Raw genomic sequence first — 21,023 nt, 5'->3', positions numbered from 1 at the left:
AAAGCCATTCCCCAATAATACGGTGTTCTGCATCATGGCTCCAACTTTAACAACCGTGGCTATATGGCAGAACCTCTGACAGGCTGTGGGCATTTGAGACGTAGACTGCGGTATGCAAGAGTGAAGAAAAAAAGTGAACACTGAAAAACAGAGGGGCAAAGAATCGAAAAAAGGAAAAACCACTTGTTTTTTAATTAACGCATGACACTAAATGGGGAAAACTTTATACAGCTTAACCCTGTTATAGCGCGGTCCTCGGGGGCCACCCGCGACCACTGCGTTATAAACAAGGTCGCGGGAAAAAAATGGGCGCCGAAATTATTATTATTTTTTTTGTGTTGTGGTACCGTGTCTGCCGGAGGGGGAAAGCTGAGAACTCTCCTAGCGTTCCCAGACCCGGTTGGGCAGCGGCAACAGCACACAGCACTTACCTGGCATCTGGCAGCTCTTCTCCCTGTCTCTGCTTCCTGCCTCCTGCTTCCGTCATGCGAGAGCAAGCTCCCTTAAAGAGACAGCGTGTCTGTGTGTGTATTGCAGTGTGCAGTGTGCAAATTTTTTTTTATTTTAAATTCGGGGTCCACGCTCAAACCGCGTTATAGCGGATCGCGCTATAACAGGGTTGAGCTGTATATACATAGTTATACTGTAACTGCTGGCAGAACTAGTTACTCAATTACTGAAGAGGTTGTTGCCCATTTGTATAATGAAGGTTTCAGTTTGTGACACTACTTGCTAAATGTTTTGGCTACTACAGAGGGCTCTGAAGTATCAGCCACCTGAATCTATAGAAGGTGGTTGGTACACCAATCCAAACTCTTAAATGTCACATTCTTGCTTACCAACCTACAGTGCAATGTCATCTGCAATCACACTGGATAAATCATTTTTAGTTTAAAATATTTTTTTATACAAAATGCCATGAAAGTTGGTGTACTTAAAACAGATGAAACATTTCTGTAAGAATGGTACTTCATTTTTAAAACCCTTTCATAAAGACCCACTTTTCTCATCAAAATGGGATGCCTCTTCACACTGCGCTATAATTAGAAGTAAAGCGTTGGGCTTTTTTTTTTCCTTGAAACTTGAATGTTTGGTTTGGAAATCCAATTTCAAAAACTAATTAGTCGGTAAACCTAAACTAACACTTCAACTAATTGCAAGCTACATGTCTTTAGAGAATGTAGAATTGTTATGCTTGGTATCGAGTACCACTTTATTTTTCTTTTTGAAAATGTTTCCTGTTTCAAAAGTATTTTGGCATTCTGTAGACATGTAAACCTTTTTGACGATTTACCCACAATGTGTCCTTAGTAGTAGTATTCTTAAGCAACATTCTTTAGCATTTGGTCCCTGTAACACTTTCACAGCAATTTGAAAAGTTGTGTATGTGTAACAAGATAGGTAGTTTAGGCCAATTTTTTTTTTGTTTAATGTATCTTTTTTGTTTTTGCTCTAGGTACAGCCATTAAGTAGATAAATAATTTAAACGCTATTGGGCTAATTGGTTCCATGATTAAATAGTTATCCTTTAGATGCAAAACTGGCTTCTCATTGCTTTAAATTAAATTTCAATAGTACTGCCCATTCACTTTATACATGGCTAATCAAGCTCCAATTGCTCATAATGAGCCTGAAAACAGCATAAAAGTGTGGATCCTAAAACATGCAAAATAGGAATGAAATCATTTGCCTTGTATATGGTTTTGTTCCTTCCTCCTTAATGACCACTGTTGACTTGAGAGCTTGTAGTCTTTGTTTGCAAGGTCCTGGTGGTTATATCCCTGTGTAAGAGCCTGTTATTATCCTGAGCTTTAAAATAAAATGAAAAAAACAACAATGAACAATCATCAATCCTTTTAATTGTTGTGCCAAGCATCTCTAAAATTCAACATTCTTAATGCTTTTTTTTTTTTACCCTTCCCAGAACACATTAAGTATTGTCCATGGTATTAACACATCACTGAACAAATTGCCCCTTGCATATGCTAATCCTGCACTTAAAGGAACTCTTTGTAACATGTTTAAAGGCCTTGGCCAGAGGGGAGAAGGGGGAATAGAAGGCATGTCAAATTGCCACATGATCCACAAGTAACCAAATTGTCTGCTTTTTTTCAGCTCAACACTGTTCCAAGTATAGTTAAATCGGGTTTCCATGATGACATTGTGCTTTTTTTTGCATAGATGTTGCTTGTTTTTCCCTTTTAAAACTCTGGGAAATTATTTTAAACACACATTGATTTTTATTACGAACACTCTAGTCTATTTGTAGTTTAGGACGCTTACTATTTTTTATTTTTGTATATTATGTGCAGCTTAAACATTGTCTTCTGATACAGAAATCATTGTTTTTATTCACTAATTCAGTATGGCATCGCTCCATTCATAACCATAGTTATGTAAATCCTCACTTTTCCACCCGGATTACATTTTCAGTTCAGTAAATCTCGATGTATTGTAAGTAGGGGACACTCATGAATAAACAGTCTCCTGCCACACAAACAATGATCAGTTGACTAAGAATGGACAGTGACTGGCGATTGGTGCCAGGCATTCTTTTGGTTCAACTACGAAGCCCTGATGTCTCTTTGAAGGCAAACATTTATTAGAGACTCATGCATTTTAAAGCCTTTGATTATCAGTTGAATTAAATAGTAAAAAAGGACTGCAGGTATCACATTTCTAATTCGCTGATCACATTCAATTTAGGTTTCTATTAGTGTGGAGAAGTCTTAAAAAGGGATTTTTTGAGCCTTGGTTTTTCTTTTCTTTCCAGAGTAATTCTCTGATTCCTGACAGTCTGCGAGGTGCAGACAAACGAAGGAATGGACCTGAATATTCTAATGACATCAAAAAAAGGAAGGTGGATGATAAGGATTCCATCCATTATGTAAGTAAACTGTTACAAAGGACTTAACTGAAATATGATATATATATATGTAGCACTTCTCTTCCAATGGAACTAAAAGCGCCTCAATTACAATAGTGTTTCATGCCGTACTAGACAGAATTTGACAGACCCAGTTGCTGCCATGGAGCTCTTGCAGTCAGTTTACTCTTTGTGACCTTGGGTAAGCCATTTTCACCTTGTCTAACAGCAGTGGGATTTGAACCTGGCTCCCCTGCTTGTCACTGAGGCACTGCTTCCCAGCAAGGTTTTAATGAAAGGTCATTGTATGTTTCCCTAAACGGGAGAAATAAAATCATGTTCTGATAAAGGTGGTCTTCTATAATGAGGCAGTTTCAGGCTCTGGAAGACCCCTTACAGCTGATTCAAGTCAGTGGCCTGTAAAGGACCATTAAGATGGGGTCAGAAGACGGCCTAGTACATTTGAGCCTTTTTTGTTTCATCTCTCACTGCGCTTTATAAAGATGCGGAATCACATAGCTCATAAACTGTGTAAGCGATATGAGATTAACTTGCTTCGTTAATCAAAATAAACATTTCGAGTCAAGTATCCTAAATATAAGGAAAGAGCCCATCCTCATGTGGCTCTTATCTGCTGTGAATTTCTGTTTCTAAGCACACTCCCAGCATTGATTGGCTAACGGTGCTTAGGGACAAACCGAGATGTATGGTTTCATAGGGTTATGGGGATGCACCAAATGTTGTAGATTAACCGCTTTGCAATTCTGTATCACTATTTCTAGTTTTCCTGTCTGTCTTTTGGAAAGACAGCCATAGTTAACAATCCCGAGTTTCTCTTTCAAAGGCAAGCACATCATTTCACTTATTACAGAAAGTCCGATAACCGCACACGAAATTGCAGCAGGGGTCTTACTTCTGAAATATCATCAATTGTAGTATTGTCTGTCTGCATCCCTTCCCTCTACTTTTTAGGGGCGGGGTTCTTTCTCTACACAGCTTTTTCTTTTTCAATTGAATAAAATGCTCTTGAAGTATTCGTAGAAGTAGGTTAAGATGTACTTTTTTTCTGGTTATCCTGGTTCTTTCCTATTAAACATTAGTTTTAAAAAAAAAAAATCCAATTTGTGTACTAGCGGAATCTTTTTTTTATTTCAACATTTAGTTTAAAGTACAGTCTTAAATAATAAATTGGTATTGACAAATGGGACACAGATAATTTAATTAACATCCAAGTAGACCAAATGCTTGTGAATTTCCATTTGCTCTGATGAAGCAGCTGATTTAAGTGTTGTCTGTAAGGAGCAGGTAAGTTTGTTTTTGAAAGTTGCGTGTGTTTGCATTATAGAATGGTTTTATTGGTGTGCCTTTAAATACATGCGATCAGTATTAAAGCTGAGGAAACTAATTGGAAATGTAGCTGTGGTGTAATATAATTGAGTAACATTTTTTAAACTGACAATAAAAAAAATATTAGATGCCTGAGGGGCTTTATATTGTTTTATTTTTTATTTTTCCAGGATAGTGATGGGGACAAAAGTGACGATAATTTGGTTGTGGATGTATCCAATGAGGTAACGTTGTCTCTTGTTCTACATTTAAAAAAGACACAAGAACACACTGTTAATTACTGATACTTTGCCAGCATTACACATCAGGTGTCATAGGTCAAGGCCATCATTCTACTGCACACCTCCGCTATAGGCATAGTGATTGTCCTAAAATAGTCCTCCATAGAGGCGTCTTTAGGTGCCGCATCAATGGCAATAACTACGTTGCAATTTCACGGAACCTACCACTGTGACTGAGAAGTCTTTTACTTTGTGTATCTGTAGGACCCTTCATCTCCAAGAGCTAGTCCAGCTCATTCACCACGGGAAAATGGTATTGATAAAAGCCGATTGATGAAAAAAGATGCTTCCAGCAGTCCAGCTTCCACAGCTTCTTCCGGCAGCTCTACATCTTTGAAATCCAAAGAAATCAGTGTGGTGAGAAACTGTTTCTTTACTAAAAGGAAAGCTATAGAAATTCTATGAATTCACATAATTATTTTTGTAGTCGCTGCTTGGAAATCCGTACATTTGTCTAATAATTTCCTTTTAGCCAGTGAAGTTTCATCAAATGCTTTGGTTTATTTATCTTAAGATTGACGCCCCATAAATGTGTAAAACTGCTGCAGTATGCTAGGAATGAATAAGCTCGACTTGACCTTTTACTTCATATCATAAATGTTAATCATTTGTGTGCAAGCTGCATTATCAGATAAAATGTTGGTATTTGGCACAGTTTAATTGTTCAGTTGTGCTTGTAGTAATTATTTGAAATGTAATATTTGCAGCTTGGTTTTGTACTTATTTCGAGAACCGTTTGAGTGCTTACACTAAAGTCACTTGTTACATGGGAGGAGTGTCTCAGTGAGTAAAGGCACTGATTGGCGCTGAGTTTGAAGCAGGGAACCTGGTTCAATTCATGTTGTCTGCTCCTTGTGACCTTGGGCAAGTCACTTTATCTCCCTGTTCCTCAGGCACCAAAACATAGATTGTAAGCTCTACGGAGCAGTTACCTGTGCCTGCAAAATGTCTCTGTAAATCGATACGTAAAACTAACAGTGCTATACAAGAACATGCTTAAAAAAAAGTCTTGTCGGCACTAGAACCTTTATAAGTGCTAATTTGATTACATTGCTGACTCCCCCCCCCCCCCCCCAATTGTAAGGAAAATTTAGACCACACACAAATATAACCATAAACTTAAAGTCCAAAGTTCAAGATTACAGAACAAAGAAATCTGTAAAACAAATTAGTAGTTTTTACTACCCACGGCAAAAAATTTGGGTTCCAATTTTTATTTATAAAATATTTTACCAGAAAGTAATTGAGTTAACTCTTTTTCAAATATGTCCTGGGCACAGAGTTAGGATGATACATGGTTACATTAAATTAACAGGTTATACAGTCAATTCAGACATTATATGGACAGTTAAGAGTTGGCAAATTGTATACAGGGTATAAAAGGGCTGGTTAGTTTGAGATTGCAATAGAGACGCTTTAACATAATCAAACATCACTGAACGTCAGCAAACGCATCTCACTCTTTGGCTGCGCTAAAGGCTGTCTGCCTTTGGCGCGATGCAGATGTAGACTGAGGGGTGCAGATTGAATGCAGCTGTGGTTTCAGAGTCCTTTAAAATGCATGTACATTTTATTTTATTTTTTTAAACATGGGTCTGCCGAGCTGAACCACATTTATTTCAGCTCCAGGGACCCCCTTGTTACCAAGACACTTATTGGGGAAGGTGCAGTCTGTACTTTCTGGTGGCTTAAATCTCCTGTGTGATACAAGTCAAGAAGAAGCTGTAGCCGATATCGCAGCTTCGTATTGGCATGCACACACTGTTGATTAAAAACTCTATTTTGTTTTCCCTGGAGTTGTAGAACCGACAGCACCTTCCCCCGGTAAGTAAGGGGGTCCTAGTGTTGAAATTACCGGTTCAGCTCTCGAGACACTTGTATCCCATGCTGGGAGTATGGAGTTGGTATTTATTTTTTCCTGTAGGGAAATAAGGCTAATAATGTGAGTGACAGTGGATCAGCTCTGGAGAACAACCAATAAAAGCATGGCGCTCCCTGAACGCCATAAGGATTCCTGGCATACTGGCCATTGTGAAATATTCAGGGAAATGTCATTAGAGTGGAAAGGTTAAAATAATCTAGGGTTGTTGTCATGCAAAAAAAAAATTGAACTACTAGCATAGATACGTCACACAAATATGAAGGAAAAAATATATTAGTATTGCTTACTGTTTCCTTCACTGGCAGCTTAGGGCTTTGCAGAACTGGAGTGTTAAGTTGCAAGTTTTCTTCTCTGGATAGATAGTAGTATGCCTCATAATTTGTGGCTTTGATTTTGTGTACTGTTGCAAAATGGGGCATAAGGTGCTCGTAAAATAAAAGATCTATTAGGAACTGAATGCATTGCAATGGATAAATGAGCCGCGTTGAACATGGAACTAGTTTGGCATCGATCCCTGAACTAAGTGATGGCAAATTCAGGAGACCTTCGGTTTCCACAGCGCGTACTAGGCCAATTGTAAGTGGACTTGATGCAGAATGTGAGCTCTTGCCAGCGAGTCTTTAATTTGTAAAGCTCTGTGAACAGACCACATTGAGGAAATTATTTGCAGGCTTAGAAATTGGTTAGAAATGTCTCCTTTTATGCTGTTGGAGCAAGAAAAACGTGTAACCCTTTCTTCAGATGAGTTTTCCTTTTGGCAGACGCATTAAAGGTCAACATTTCTTTCTCACAAGTTAATGCTGTCAACATTGTGTGGATTTATGAAAATTGGCTGAAGGAGTAGGTAGTAGGTGCCCAGTATCCCAGCTGCTGTTGTGATAAATTGTGTAATATGGCCTGGATTAAAAATAATACTCATTTAATTTGTTTAATGACACTAGCATGAAAAAGCCAGCACGCCTGTTCTGAAATCGAGCACGCCAACTCCTCGAAGTGATGTGCCGACTCCCGGCACAAGCGCTACGTCAGGGCTCCGTCCAGGTCTTGGCAAGCCTCCGTCCATGGACCCTCTAATTAACCAAGCTGGTAAGAATTCCCTTTTACCCCCTCGGCTTTGTTTGTGTTGCATACATAATACCCTATGAATCTTAAATATGTTTCTCTTCCTTTTCCCTCCCATCAAAGTGGCTTGATGAAAAGCAGATGTTTGCACTCAATTTTCAGCAGCTGCACCACTTTCGATCAGACTGTTTACACTTGGCTTTATTTTAATTCCAAATACTCAAATTTTTCAGGAAGGCAAATAGAAAAGATATTCATCTACGTATTCTCAGTGTAATGCCGTTCTCAACCCCATAATTCCCAGTTCCATTTGGTTAATATTTGCTGTATGCATACAGCAATGAATGCGTCAATGTTTACTTTCACAGGCAAGTCCTTTCATGTAAATCCTTGAAGAAATCTATTTTCTTGTTGTGAAGGGACTATTAGCATTCAGAAGTCTGGCCTAGAATAAGATTAATTCCAGATTTCTCAACCTTTATCTTCGGTTTTGGCAACGGCGAATACATTGTAAACAAAGGACAGACCATGTAACATGAGTAAAAGGGGAAAATGCAGCTGCTATAGAAATTCTCTGAGCTGTAAAAGATAACAGCTACTATTTAGAAAGCTAGTGTGGCTGGTAATAGAGCTGGTTTATAATGTGCATGGGGACATTAACTTTTTATGTGTAACTCGATGGGAATGTAGCTCTGTGGAAACATTTTCAAGGAAACTTGTTTATCCATTGTATTTATATTGTGCCAACCCAGGGGAATTATGGGTGGAGCAAAGAAAGCAAAACTTGAATGCTTCCTCTGTGGCAATGGAACTGGCTAAACCGCACACTACTACATCAAAAAGCAGCCACTAGAGTACACATTAGCCTATACTTGCCAGTAGACCTAAAATATTCCAACAGGAAAAGGATAGTTTTAATGTTTCCCTTAGTATTGACCATGTCTTGCATATATATATATATATATATATATATATATATATATATATACACATATATATATATATACACATATATATATATATATATATATATATACACATATATATATATATGTGTATATATAACTGTATGCTCATCTGCATGTCTAAGGCAGGTCTGCAACCCCACCCTTCACCATTATCACACAGCACTTCCACTGCAGCAAGGGATTCTGGGAAATTACATGCAAGTGAGCACGCAGTATATATTACAAAATGAATGTGAGAAATTAAATCTGAATTAATGGAGTTTTATATTGACTATCATTTAGAATATGAAATTTGTTAAATGTGACCAGTTTAAGCTTTTCCCTATTTATAGAATTCTTCTTTTCTCCCTCTCTCCCTCTCTCTCTCTCCCCCCCTCTCCCTCTCTTCCCCTTCCCCAAAGCTGCTGCAGGGTTACGGACTCCATTGGCAGTACCTGGTCCATATGCTACTCCGTTTGGCATGGTACCTCATGCAGGCATGAATGGAGATCCAGGAGCTGCCTATGCTAGTTTACACATGTCCCCACAGATGAGTGCTGCCGCTGCGGCAGCAGCTGTCGTTGCTTATGGACGATCCCCAATGGTGAGAGGAAACCTTGACTGTAAAGTACTGAAATAAACCCTTGCTGAGTAGAAACCCATAAGGATCATTTATTCTGAATACTATGTTTCTTAATGAAGGATTGCAACGTACAATTCTGGTTGTGATGCACCATCTCTGAAAATAATGACGTGCAGTTAACCAACCTACCCTATCTTGGGGGGGAAGGGATTATCTTTATTGGGGAGGAATGGATATACGTATAGGTTTTCTTTTGTGCCCTGTTTACACATTTGTTTGTCTTTGCAAAATGTAAGGAATATGGCTTTGCATTAGAAGTAAACATAAGAGGGTAATCTACCAAGGTGGAATTTAAATGAAGGGGATGTATACTATGGTAGTGTTTGCTCAGCTTCTTTTTATGGGGAACTTTAAGTAGCTGGTTTTAATTTCACAAATACGCAAGATGGGAGTATTATTTAGTTATTTATAAAATGTTTTACCAGGAAGTAATACATTGAGAGTTACCTCTCGTTTTCAAGTATGCCCTGGGCATAGAGTTAAGATGACCAATAATACATGGTTACAATACATAGTTACATAAGTGAACAGGGTTTACATATTATATAGAAGACATTGCATGCACAGTTAGATAATATATATTATAGGCGTATGTAACAGTTACAGATCAGATTAAAATGTGAGACAGCCTTAGATTTGAAAGAACGTAAACTGGTGGGGGATGTGAGAGTCTCTGGTAGGTTGTTCCAGTTTTGGGGTGCACGGTAAGAGGAGGAGCGGACGGATACTTTGCTGAACCTTGGGACCATGAACAGTCTTTTGGAGTTAGATCTCAGATGATAAGTGCTGCGTGTGGTAGAGGTGAGGAGCTTGTTCAGATAGATGGGTAGCTTGCCCAGAAAGTATTTGAAGACAAGACAGGAGAGATGAACTTTGCACCTAGACTCATGTGTTGACCAATCTAGTTCTTTGAACATTTCACAGTGATGTGTGTTGTAGTTGCATTGGAGAACAAAACGGCATATTAAATTGTAGCGGATATCAAGTTTGCTAAGGTGGGTTTGGGGTGCTGAGCCGTATACTATGTCATCTGCTGTGACATACGGCTTCTGACCAGCAGACTTAAGGAGGATTTGTTCCTCCAGTTTGGCAAAGGATTTGGATGTCAGGGTATCAATTTTCATCCCAAATGTTAAATGGGAGTCAAAACATATGCCCAAGTATTTAAAACAAGTAACAGGAGTTGGGGTGGTATTAGCGTTGGTTCTTATCAGGAGCTCAGCCATTGGAAGCTTTAAAAATGTAGCCTTGGTCCCAAATACCATTGTTAGTCTGGTCAGTGTTTAAAAACAGTTTATTTTGGGAAATCCAATATTTAAGTCTCAGAAATTCAGACTGAAGTATGTGTTCAAGGTCGGAGAGGCTATGGCTGTGTGCATTTAAGATGGTGTCATCTGCATACATGTGTATTGTGGCTCCTTTACAAGCTGTCGGAAGATCATTTATGAACACCGAGAAGAGTAGGGGCCCCAGAACAGAGCCTTGTGGGACACCGCAGGTGTGATATCCAAGGGATTGGAGTTTAGAGCCTGAGATGGACACATGTCTGGATCTACCTGATAGGTAGGACTGATCCAGTTTAAAGCATGCTTCCCTATTCCAGAGCACTGGAGTTTGTTAAGCAAGATAACATGATCAACAGTATCAAAAGCCTTTGCAAAATCTATTGCAACGAGTTGTCCCCTTCCATTCCACACTGTATTTCATTGCAAACTTTTACCAAGGTAGTTATGGTTGAGTATTTGGGGCGAAAGCCAGATTGGAATAGGCTAGGGTAATTTGTCTTGGTATAGTAATTGCTTAATTGGGAGTGAACACATTTTTCCATTACTTTGGATAGTATTGGGAGAAGAGAGATTGGCCTGTAGTTTTGAGACATTGTTTTTGTCCCCATTTTTGAAGATTGGGACAACTCTGGCAGTTTTCCACGTCTTAGGGATATGGCCTGCAGACAGGATAGAGTTGACTATGGAAGCAATTGGTTTGGCAATGGCTGATGTATTGATGGAAGAATCCACTAAAGCATTGCTATTAATTTAGAGACGGGCGCATAGATGCGCGAATGCACACAAGCACGCACCGCATTCAGAGCTGAAACTCATTAATTTCAGCTCCAGGGACCTCCTGCTCCCCGAATTACTTACGGTATACTGTCAGCACCTTTTTAGATGCATCTGTTTAAAGGTCCTGTGACACATGGGCCAATAGGAAGCTGCAAGTGATGACGTTGCAGCTTCCTATTGGCCTGCAGTACACAGGACCTTCAAATAGACCTATTCTGTGCCCTGCTGAAGCAGCTCCTTCTAATGTAAGTGTCTTTGGAAGTACGGGGTCCCTGGAGCTGAAAACAATGCTGTTGAGCTCCGAAGACTCACTGCTTAAACCCTACTAAAAAATGAAGTGTGAGAGATGTATAGTATCTTTTAAAAATAAAACATGACCCCCATAACTGTTAGTTGTCTCTAAATGGGGAAAAAAATAAGGCTGAAACTGCTGCTGCCCAACAGCAGAGCAGACGGTGACATTAGACCAAAATTAAAGCTGCTTTGCTATTTTGGTGGAGGAAATGGCAATCTGTTTCCCAGATACAGTATAGCACAAATCCTTAACTAGAATTGTCACATGAGGAAAGACTAGTAAAACAAATTTGCTTTCAAACATTTATTTGTCATTCATGTTTTAAGTGGGGTTAATATGCAACATCGTGACTTCATAGTGCCATAATATTTGTGTTTTGTTCCATGTAAACAAATTATATATTCAGAAATCTCATCCACCTTTCAAATGTAGCACAGAGGGAAAATGTTACGCCACAAAAAAACAATTAACAAACAAGCCTGTCCTCTAAGATAGAGAACAATGCCAAATTGAAATTAGTTTGAAGAAAGTAAAACCTACTACAGTATATGGAGGTAGAAAGGATGTTAAGAGCGGCTTTTAGTGCCAGGGCACTAAACATTTAAATGTTTTAAAAAAATGGTGCCAGAGCAAGTTGTAGCAATATGTCGGTCTAAAATTCAAGAATAGCATAAGCGATGACACTTTTTAAAATCTAAACGTCTGATTTCTCTTCAAAGGTTGGGTTTGATCCCCCTCCACACATGCGTGTGCCTGGAATGCCTCCCAATTTAGCAGGAATCCCTGGTGGAAAACCGTAAGTAGTGTCCATATTCCGGTGTATGAGATGCTTGTAGCATTTTGTCCAGGTCATAAAGCTTGTGGCAATCAGAAATGTTCCATACAGGCATACCCCGCATTAACGTACGCAATGGGACCGGAGCATGTATGTAAAGTGAAAATGTACTTAAAGTGCAGCACTACATTTTCCCCACTTATCGATGCATGTACTGTACTGCAATCATCATATACGTGCATAACTGATGTAAATAACGCATGTGTAACAGGCTCTATAGTCTCCCCGCTTGCGCACAGCTTCGGTGCAGGTAGGGAGCCGGTATTGCTGTTCAGGACGTGCTGACAGGCGCATGCGTGAGCTGCCGTTTGCCTATTGAGCGAGATGTACTTACTCGCGAGTGTACTTAAAGTGAGTGTCCTTAAACCGGGGTATGCCTGTATATTTTTGGAAGTCTTGTATACTATTTGCACTGCTGTCCACCACAAAGAAGGCTGCACAAAGTTAATGTTTTACATGTTAATGAGTTCCTTCCTGGTACATAAAATGTATAGATTGCACATTTACAATCAAACAAAAGATGCTTTGTTTTTTTTATTTTATTTATAACCCTATGTAAAAATTTTATCTTTGCATTAATATATTTTTTAATTCCTCTGCTAATGAATGTGTGTTCATTGTGTTCACTTATGCATATGTAATTTGTTCTGCATTTCGCAGAGCACTTGTGAAGGCTGAACTCTCCTACCAATACCTTTTGTTAGTAGACAAGCTGTTTCCATTGAAAACACGGGTGCACTTATCTTTGAACACAAATATAGTAAGCTGAAGAAAGTTAATTACTCTCTACTGTAGAGCTAATTACATCAACAGTAGCAGCACTTGACAAAAAAATGGGCTGTTCAATCTTTTTTTTATTTACACAGCTACTTGGTTGCATCCAAAAAGCCTTTTTTCCTATAAAGCCTTATTGAATCAGAATTTTTTCACAAAAATGTTAAATCTTGTGAAAGAATAACGTAGGCCAACTTTTGCTAGGCATGGTCTTCTGTTACATTGCCCCGTTAAACACAAACTGTTTCAAATACCTTGAAAAATTAAAACTTGGTTGTAAATGTGTCTTAACTAATGGAATGTTGCTAATAATGACTTATTTGAGTCCTGCTGAAGTATTTTCAATACTTGTTGGGTATAATTTTAGCTATGGAGTCCAAGAGAGATAACATTGTGATTAAAAAAAAAAAGTGCCAACATGGCAAGTATGTGCTTGAGCAATAAAATGCGTAACTAATGTGGTATAAATAAGGAAAATAATAAAAAGCATCACCACTGATTGCTTCGGCAGAAAAGTGATTAGATTGACGATAGCACTTGAAATTCAGAGTTGTGGGGGAGTGAGGGCGTTAGGTGGTGTTAGTGGAGACTTTTTGATCTGCTGGAAGAACCAATGAGACAGAAGAACAAGGACTTGTCATGAATGCAATATGATAAAGTGTAAAACAATTGTCAAGCAGTGGTGGTGTCCTGGTCCTTAGGCCAGGTCCCCGCCGGCTACTGCAGCGCCTGCTGTGGCGGACGCTGCCGGGACAAGACCCGCCCCACAATGCAGCCGGGGCGCCGCTATGCGATGAGAGAAACTCCTGCTCTCAAGAAAATTAAGAGCAGGAGTCGCGACGGAGCGCTTGGCCACGCCCCCGGCGGTTCAGCCAATGAGGACGAACCTGCCGGCTGACGTCACGGCCGTGCCCCCGTCACGCACCCCTCCCCGTCTTTCCCCCTGCAGCTCTCTGCAGACCGGGGGACTCGGCTGCACGCGCCGCCTGCCTCCCAGACGTGAATGCAGCGCAGGCAGCGGGGCCGCAGCCTTAGATTAAATGAATTGATTTGTATAGCATTCTGTTTACTTTGAAATCGGAATAGTTACAGTAAAACATGGATTAGGGAACTTTTCTGGTATTGCTGGCAAGCAAAAATGCATGTCTAGCAGATCATTTGTATGTGTTGTTCCTCAATCCTCATTCCTAATTGCAAGATGAGGTTTTATTTCATGATGCAGTTAGGTGTTTGTTGTCAATTTCAGGTGCAAGAGTAACAGAGCCCTAACTTTGTTTGTTCAGGTTACTGTAACTCATTCATACCTTTTTTATTTTGTAACTAATAATACCGACCCTTTACAATAAAGCATGAAAGGGGTAACGTTTTAATAGTGCCACTGAACCGTAATTAAATGCTCCCTTTCTGTTTAAGTGTGAGCAGCAATGATCCTTTAAGACATTTTTTGTTTTGATTCTTCTTTTAGCTTCACTTTAATACCCCTGTGGTTATTTTACTCGCATTGAAAACCTTTCCCTCTGTTGCTTATCTTGCCAGCACTCTTCCTTAACACTAGTTTTGAGTTGTGGTTGCAGAATCACCGTCTGAAATAAACTTTACAATAAGTAAACCAACAGATGGTTTTGGAGTTCTTCAAACAGTTTAGTGTGTGTGTGTGTGTGTTTTCTTTTATATTTATGGGTTTCCACTTGGAATACTTTTCCATGCTGTCAGCCAAATCGGAAACAATACTTAATCAATCTAAGTGTTTTCCTGTTCCTTTAATTTTGTGTAACAATCATGTAAGTGCTGCTTCCTGGAGCAATTAATTCCCATGGGGAATGTTTCTAAAACCATATTTTTTTATATACTTCTGTTTGAATGTATATACATGTTAAAGGCTTTTCTTTTGTCTAATTTCCCACCCTGTTTTTTTCAGGGCCTATTCATTTCATGTTACTGCCGATGGTCAAATGCAGCCCGTCCCTTTCCCTCCCGACGCTCTGATTGGACCAGGAATCCCACGACACGCGCGGCAGATAAACACACTAAATCACGGTGAAGTGGTGTGTGCAGTTACCATCAGCAACCCCACAAGACACGTGTACACCGGCGGGAAGGGTTGTGTCAAAGTCTGGGACATCAGCCAACCTGGCAACAAAAGCCCCGTCTCCCAGCTGGACTGCCTGGTAAGTGAACAGGAACTTGCACACGGGGGGTAATTTCTCCTTGGAGAATCTGAGGAAATAGCTGTCCAGACTTCAGCTCATGTCATTTCTAAACCCAGGAAATCACAGCAAGTTCTGTTTCCTGAGTTAGACACTTAACTATTAAGGAACAAGACACATTTCTTTGGTATATGGATAAAAAGACATTTTCTTGAAACGGTCATTGCATAAAGATATCCATGTTTTGCACTAAGCTGCTGACAGCGGGGAGTAGGGGAAAGGGATTTAATTGTAGCTCTACTCTTGTGAAACACCAATGAATATATCAAACAATTATTCACACAGAGGGTGTAAGGCCGAGGCCCTGCTGCCTCAGTCAGCGCGCCCGCACTGCATGCAGGCGGCACGCTGAGAGGCAATTGACCGCTACCTGCGGTCTAGGGAGAGGGAGCTGGGGGGTGGGGGGGCGCGTGGTTTGAGCACAGGGTCAGTTGGTCCGTCCCCCTCTCTCCCCTCCCCCCCCGCGCCGGTCTGTCCGCCCCCCCTCGGTCCGTTCCCCCCCAACACACACATACACACACTTCCCCCCCCCAACCCCCGGCGCTGATAGGCTCATCAGTGCACCACGTGACTCGTCACCGCTCGGGATCACAATTCTATTGCATCCCCTGGCGGCTGACACGTCACAGCACGTAGTGAGCCTCATCGGAAGGAGGCAGCTGGCACAGACAGGCAGATGGTATGGGGCTGGTGGCCTGTTCGCAGCGGGTCCTCAGCCTAATGGTCTACCGCTTCTATTTGGAGATTAATGTACGAGATACGGTTCTACCACACAACGTCTCCTAAGCAATATGCAAATGTCCCCACGTGCTGCTCTTGGTTTCAATGCCTTCCAATTGGAGCAATCTCCACAAGCTGAAATTGGCAAAAAAAAAGCATGACTGAGGTGTATGACAAACACACAAATAACAAAAATAGGAGACAAAAAGAGAAGCAGAACCAATAGTGTCAAATATTAAAGTTGTTCACAGCACATAAAATTTGTACTCTCAAACATCTCGGATAAAATCGCTTCCTGTGCTGAGCCTCCGTCAGAGGTACATTGGCTCCCGGTTTCCACTTTGGTGGAACGGACGGATGGTTTGCAGTACTTCGCCGTAGATCTAGTGTATCCACCTGGAGAGGAGGCCTGGAACGCGGGACGCCAGTGAGACGTACAGAACGTAAGCCCCTGCATGGAGAAAAAAGTATGCATAGAGTGCTTTAGAACTCAAACAGCAACGTACTACAAACCATTTGTCCAGGCCCCCCAATTGGAACTTGGGAGCCAAAGTTCCTCTATAGGAGGTTCTGCACGATTGACGATTTTAACTAACATGTTTGTGTACAAATTTTATGTGCTGTGCATAACTTGCATATTTAACATTTTACACTATTGGTTTCTGTCTTTTGTCTCCTGTTTTTGTTTGTCATAGTTTATTTTTATTTTTTGCTAACTTCTGCTTGTGGACTTTTGCACTAAGCTGCATACTGGGTCCAAGGTGATTCATGAATATTTAAAATCTGTTGTGTTCATGGTATAAGACTTGAGATCTCTCTCTCTCGGTTCGCTTTCTCTCTCTCGGTTCGCTTTCTCTCTCTCGGTTCGCTTTCTCTCTCTCGGTTCGCTTTCTCTCTCTCGGTTCGCTTTCTCTCTCTCGGTTCGCTTTCTCTCTCTCGGTTCGCTTTCTCTCTCTCGGTTCGCTTTCTCTCTCTCGGTTCTCTCGTCTCTCTCTCGGTTCTCTCTCTCGGTTCTCTCTCTCGGTTCTCTCTCTCGGTTCACTCTCTCGGCTCTCTCTCTCGGCTCTCTCTCTCTCTCTCTCGGTTATCTCTCTCTCTCTCTCGGTTCTCTCTCTCTCTCTCGGTTCTCTCTCTCTCGGTTCTCTCTCTCTCTCGGTTCTCTCTCTCTCTCTCGGTTCTCTCTCTCTCTCGGTTCTCTCTCTCTCTCTCGGTTCTCTCTCTCTCTCTCGGTTCTCTCTCTCTCTCGGTTCTCTCTCTCTCTCTCGGTTCTCTCTCTCTCTCTCGGTTCTCTCTCTCTCTCTCGGTTCTCTCTCTCGGTTCTCTCTCTCTCTCGGTTCTCTCTCTCTCTCTCTCTCTCTCTCTCTCGGTTCTCTCAGTTCTCTCTCTCGGTTCTCTCTCTCTCTCTCGGTTCTCTCTCTCTCTCGGTTCTCTCTCTTTCTCGGTTCTCTCTCGTTCTCTCTTGTTCTCTCTCGTTCTCTCTTGTTCTCTCTCTCTCTCGGTTCTCGTTCTCTCTCTCGGTTCTCTCTCTTTCTCGGTTCGTTCTCGTTCTCTCTCTCGGTTCTCTCTCTCTCTCTCTGTTCTCTCTCTCTCTGTTCTCTCTCTCGGTTCTCTCTCGGTTCTCTCTCGGTTCGTTCTCTCTCTCTCGGTTCTCTTTCGGTTCTCTCTCATTCGGTTCTCTCTCGGTTCGTTCTCTCTCTCTCTCTCTCTGTGTTCTCTCTCTCTCGGTTCTCTCTCTCTCTCTTGGTTCTCTCTCTCTCTCGGTTCTCTCTCTCTCTCGGTTCTCTCTCTTCTCTCTCTCTCGGTTCTCTCTCTCTCGGTTCTCTCTCTCTCTCTGTTCTCTCTCTCTCTCTCTCGGTTCTCTCTCTCTCGGTTCTCTCTCTCTCTCGGTTCTCTCTCTCTCTCTCTCTCTCTCTCTCTCTCTCGGTTCTCTCTCTCTCGGTTCTCTCTCTCTCGGTTCTCTCTTTCTCTCTTTCGGTTCTCTCTCTCTCTCTCGGTTCTCTCTTTCTCTCTTTCGGTTCTCTCTTTCTCTCTTTCGGTTCTCTCTTTCTCTCTTTCGGTTCTCTCTTTCTCTCTTTCGGTTCTCTCTCTCTATCTCTCTGTTCTCTCTCTCTCTGTTCTCTCTCTCTCTGTTCTCTCTCTCTCTGTTCTCTCTCTGTCGGTTCTCTCTCTGTCGGTTCTCTCTCGGTTCGTTCTCTCTCGGTTCTCTCTCGGTTCGTTCTCTCTCTCTCTCGGTTCTCTCTCTCTCTCGGTTCTCTCTCTCTCTCGGTTCTCTCTCTCTCTCGGTTCTCTCTCTCTCTCGGTTCTCTCTCTCTCTCGGTTCTCTCTCTCTCTCTCTCTCTCTTGGTTCTCTCTCTCTCTCGGTTCTCTCTCTCTCTCGGTTCTCTCTCTCTCTCGGTTCTCTCTTTCTTTCGGTTCTCTCTCTCTCTCGGTTCTCTCTCTCTCTCTCGGTTCTCTCTCTCTCTCTCGGTTCTCTCTCTCTCTCGGTTGTCTCTCTCTCTCTCGGTTGTCTCTCTCTCTCTCGGTTGTCTCTCTCTCTCTCGGTTGTCTCTCTCTCTCGATACTCTCTCTCTCGGTTCTCTCTCTCTCTCGGTTCTCTCTCTCTCTCGGTTCTCTCTCTCTCGGTTCTCTCTCTCTCTCTCTCTCTCTCTCTCTCTCTTGGTTCTCTCTTGGTTCTCTCTCTCTCTCTCTCTCTCGGTTCTCTCTCTCTCTCGGTTCTCTCTCTCTCTCGGTTCTCTCTCTCTCTCGGTTCTCTCTCTCTCTCGGTTCTCTCTCTCTCTCGGTTCTCTCTCTCTCTCGGTTCTCTCTCTCTCTCGGTTCTCTCTCTCTCTCTCGGTTCTCTCTCTCTCTCTCGGTTCTCTCTCTCTCTCTCGGTTCTCTCTCTCTCTCTCGGTTCTCTCTCTCTCTCTCGGTTCTCTCTCTCTCTCGGTTCTCTCTCTCTCTCGGTTCTCTCTCTCTCTCGGTTCTCTCTCTCTCTCGGTTCTCTCTCTCTCTCGGTTCTCTCTCTCTCTCGGTTCTCTCTCTCTCTCGGTTCTCTCTCTCTCTCGGTTCTCTCTCTCTCTCGGTTCTCTCTCTCTCTCGGTTCTCTCTCTCTCGGTTCTCTCTCTCTTCTCTCTCTCTCTCAGTTCTCTCTCTCTCTCGGTTCTCTCTCTCGGTTCTCTCTCTCGGTTCTCTCTCTCTCTATCTCAGTTCTCTCTCTCTCGGTTCTCTCTCACTCTCTCGGTTCTCTCTCTCTCGGTTCTCTCTCATTCTCTCTCTCGGTTCTCTCTCTCTCTCGGTTCTCTCTCTCGGTTCTCTCTCGGTTCTCTCTCTCTCTCTCGGTTCTCTCTCGGTTCTCTCTCTCTCTCGGTTCTCTCTCTCTCTCTCTCGGTTCTCTCTCTCTCTCTCTCTCTCGGTTCTCTCTCTCTCTCTCTCGGTTCTCTCTCTCTCTCTCTCGGTTCTCTCTCTCTCTCGGTTCTCTCTCTCTCTCGGTTCTCTCTCTCTCTCGGTTCTCTCTCTCGGTTCTCTCTCTCTCTCGGTTCTCTCTCTCTCTCGGTTCTCTCTCTCGGTTCTCTCTTCCTGTCCGTTTACACTACTTGTTTGCCAAGTAGGTAGCTAAAAATTGAGTTGACTGTTATGAAAAATAAGCTTACAGCAAATAAAAATACCACTTGTGACACATTCTCATGTTAGACAAGTCCTTAGAACTTTGCGTTGCTACGATGAATGTTTATACACGTACAGGTTGCTTTTGTCATTAATTTGAAGGCATGTGCCTGTACAAATACGGTTATGTAATTAATGGCTCTAGGATAAATGGCACATAATGGGCCTTGTTTCTCAACAAAATATTAAAAACAGAAAGCATAATCCTAATACAGCTCAACCCCGTTATAACGCGATCCGTTACAACGTGAATCCGCTTATAACGCGATGAAAGGGTGGCTCCCAATTTTCGTATTTATGAATACTTTACAACACGATTATTGGTATCTTAAATACTTTATTGTACAACGCATACAATTGTACATTATTTCTAATGCGATCCGCTTATAACGCAATGTGATCCTTTGGACCCCAAGCACAGCGTTATAAGGGGATCGAGCTGTATATAGGTTCATTGGGATGATTAGAGTAGAAGCTACTTTTTGACATGCTTTTATGAAGTTTACATGTACCAATCTTTGCATGGTTCCCTTCTACATTTTCAATGTATTTCTTTCTAATTTGGCATGATTTTTTGAATATAAGCAACATTTAACATTGTGTTACTTAACTGAGTCCTTTATGTGCTTTCTGAATATACTTGGTTGTAAGCTTCTTAAACCAAATGGTACAATCATTCTTAAGTGATTGCACACATATATTGATTTATATTTATTTAGCACTCCTCGCTTACAAAGTATTGTCCGTTTATTATATGGATTCATTTACAACCTCTGTTCTGATTAAGAGTCCTGCTATACTTCTGTTGTAACCCACTCCAGAAAAGCAGTTGCTCATTAAAGCTGCAGTTCAGGCAATATCCTGCATGTGTGTTTTTTTTTTAATAAATCGGTTCTGTAGTAAGAAAAAATACTTCTAGCATTTTCTGTTTAAAAAACAACAACTTTGAAAGACCAATTTTCTTGTATTCTATTTTAACAAGCATTTACTAAGGCACTGCCCCTTCATGTCCTGTCACAAGCCCTGGCACACCCCTTTGTCAGCCCTGCCCTCCCTCTTGCACATGTCAGTGCAGGAGTGCTCATGAATATTCATGAGCTTCCACTGAGTGACAGAAGCAGATGAAAAACATATCCCATATCTAAAGATGTCGCCAAATTTCACCGATCAATACATGGAGAACGAATTGACTGACAGCTATACAGTTCTTTAGGTAATTAGAGATTGCCCACATGAAACTATTGAATAAAAAAAAAAAAAAAAAAAAAAAAACTATACTTACCCGCGCGCTCAACTACCCGCAATGTCCCCCACTCCCCCGCGCGCGCGTACAAGCCGGACACCCAGCGCTCTCCTAGCATGAGCGCGCTCAGCGCCAGCGGGGACTTAGCCTTAGGCTGCGTCCATGGTGACTCACCCGTGCGGAGGCGCGCTGAGGATGAGGGAAAGCGGGTTCTTT

General features: G+C 41.7%; 1 protein-coding gene across 5 annotated transcripts in view; it reads left to right on the top strand.

The window, feature by feature from the left end:
• TLE1 (TLE family member 1, transcriptional corepressor) overlaps positions 1-21,023 on the top strand; it is a 61,937-nt gene that overhangs the window by 33,265 nt on the left and 7,649 nt on the right. For all 5 annotated transcript variants that reach the window (XM_075598849.1, XM_075598848.1, XM_075598847.1 and 2 more), the window contains 7 exons: positions 2,774-2,887; positions 4,384-4,437; positions 4,699-4,851; positions 7,318-7,462; positions 8,808-8,989; positions 12,106-12,182; positions 14,914-15,163. In XM_075598849.1, coding sequence (XP_075454964.1) covers positions 2,774-2,887; positions 4,384-4,437; positions 4,699-4,851; positions 7,318-7,462; positions 8,808-8,989; positions 12,106-12,182; positions 14,914-15,163 — 975 coding nt within the window. The remainder of the gene's footprint in view (positions 1-2,773; positions 2,888-4,383; positions 4,438-4,698; positions 4,852-7,317; positions 7,463-8,807; positions 8,990-12,105; positions 12,183-14,913; positions 15,164-21,023) is intronic.

This window comes from Ascaphus truei, chromosome 1 (assembly GCF_040206685.1).
Source record: "Ascaphus truei isolate aAscTru1 chromosome 1, aAscTru1.hap1, whole genome shotgun sequence".
NCBI classification, from domain to species: Eukaryota; Metazoa; Chordata; class Amphibia; order Anura; family Ascaphidae; genus Ascaphus; species Ascaphus truei.
This window is presented reverse-complemented; position numbering and strand designations above follow the sequence as displayed.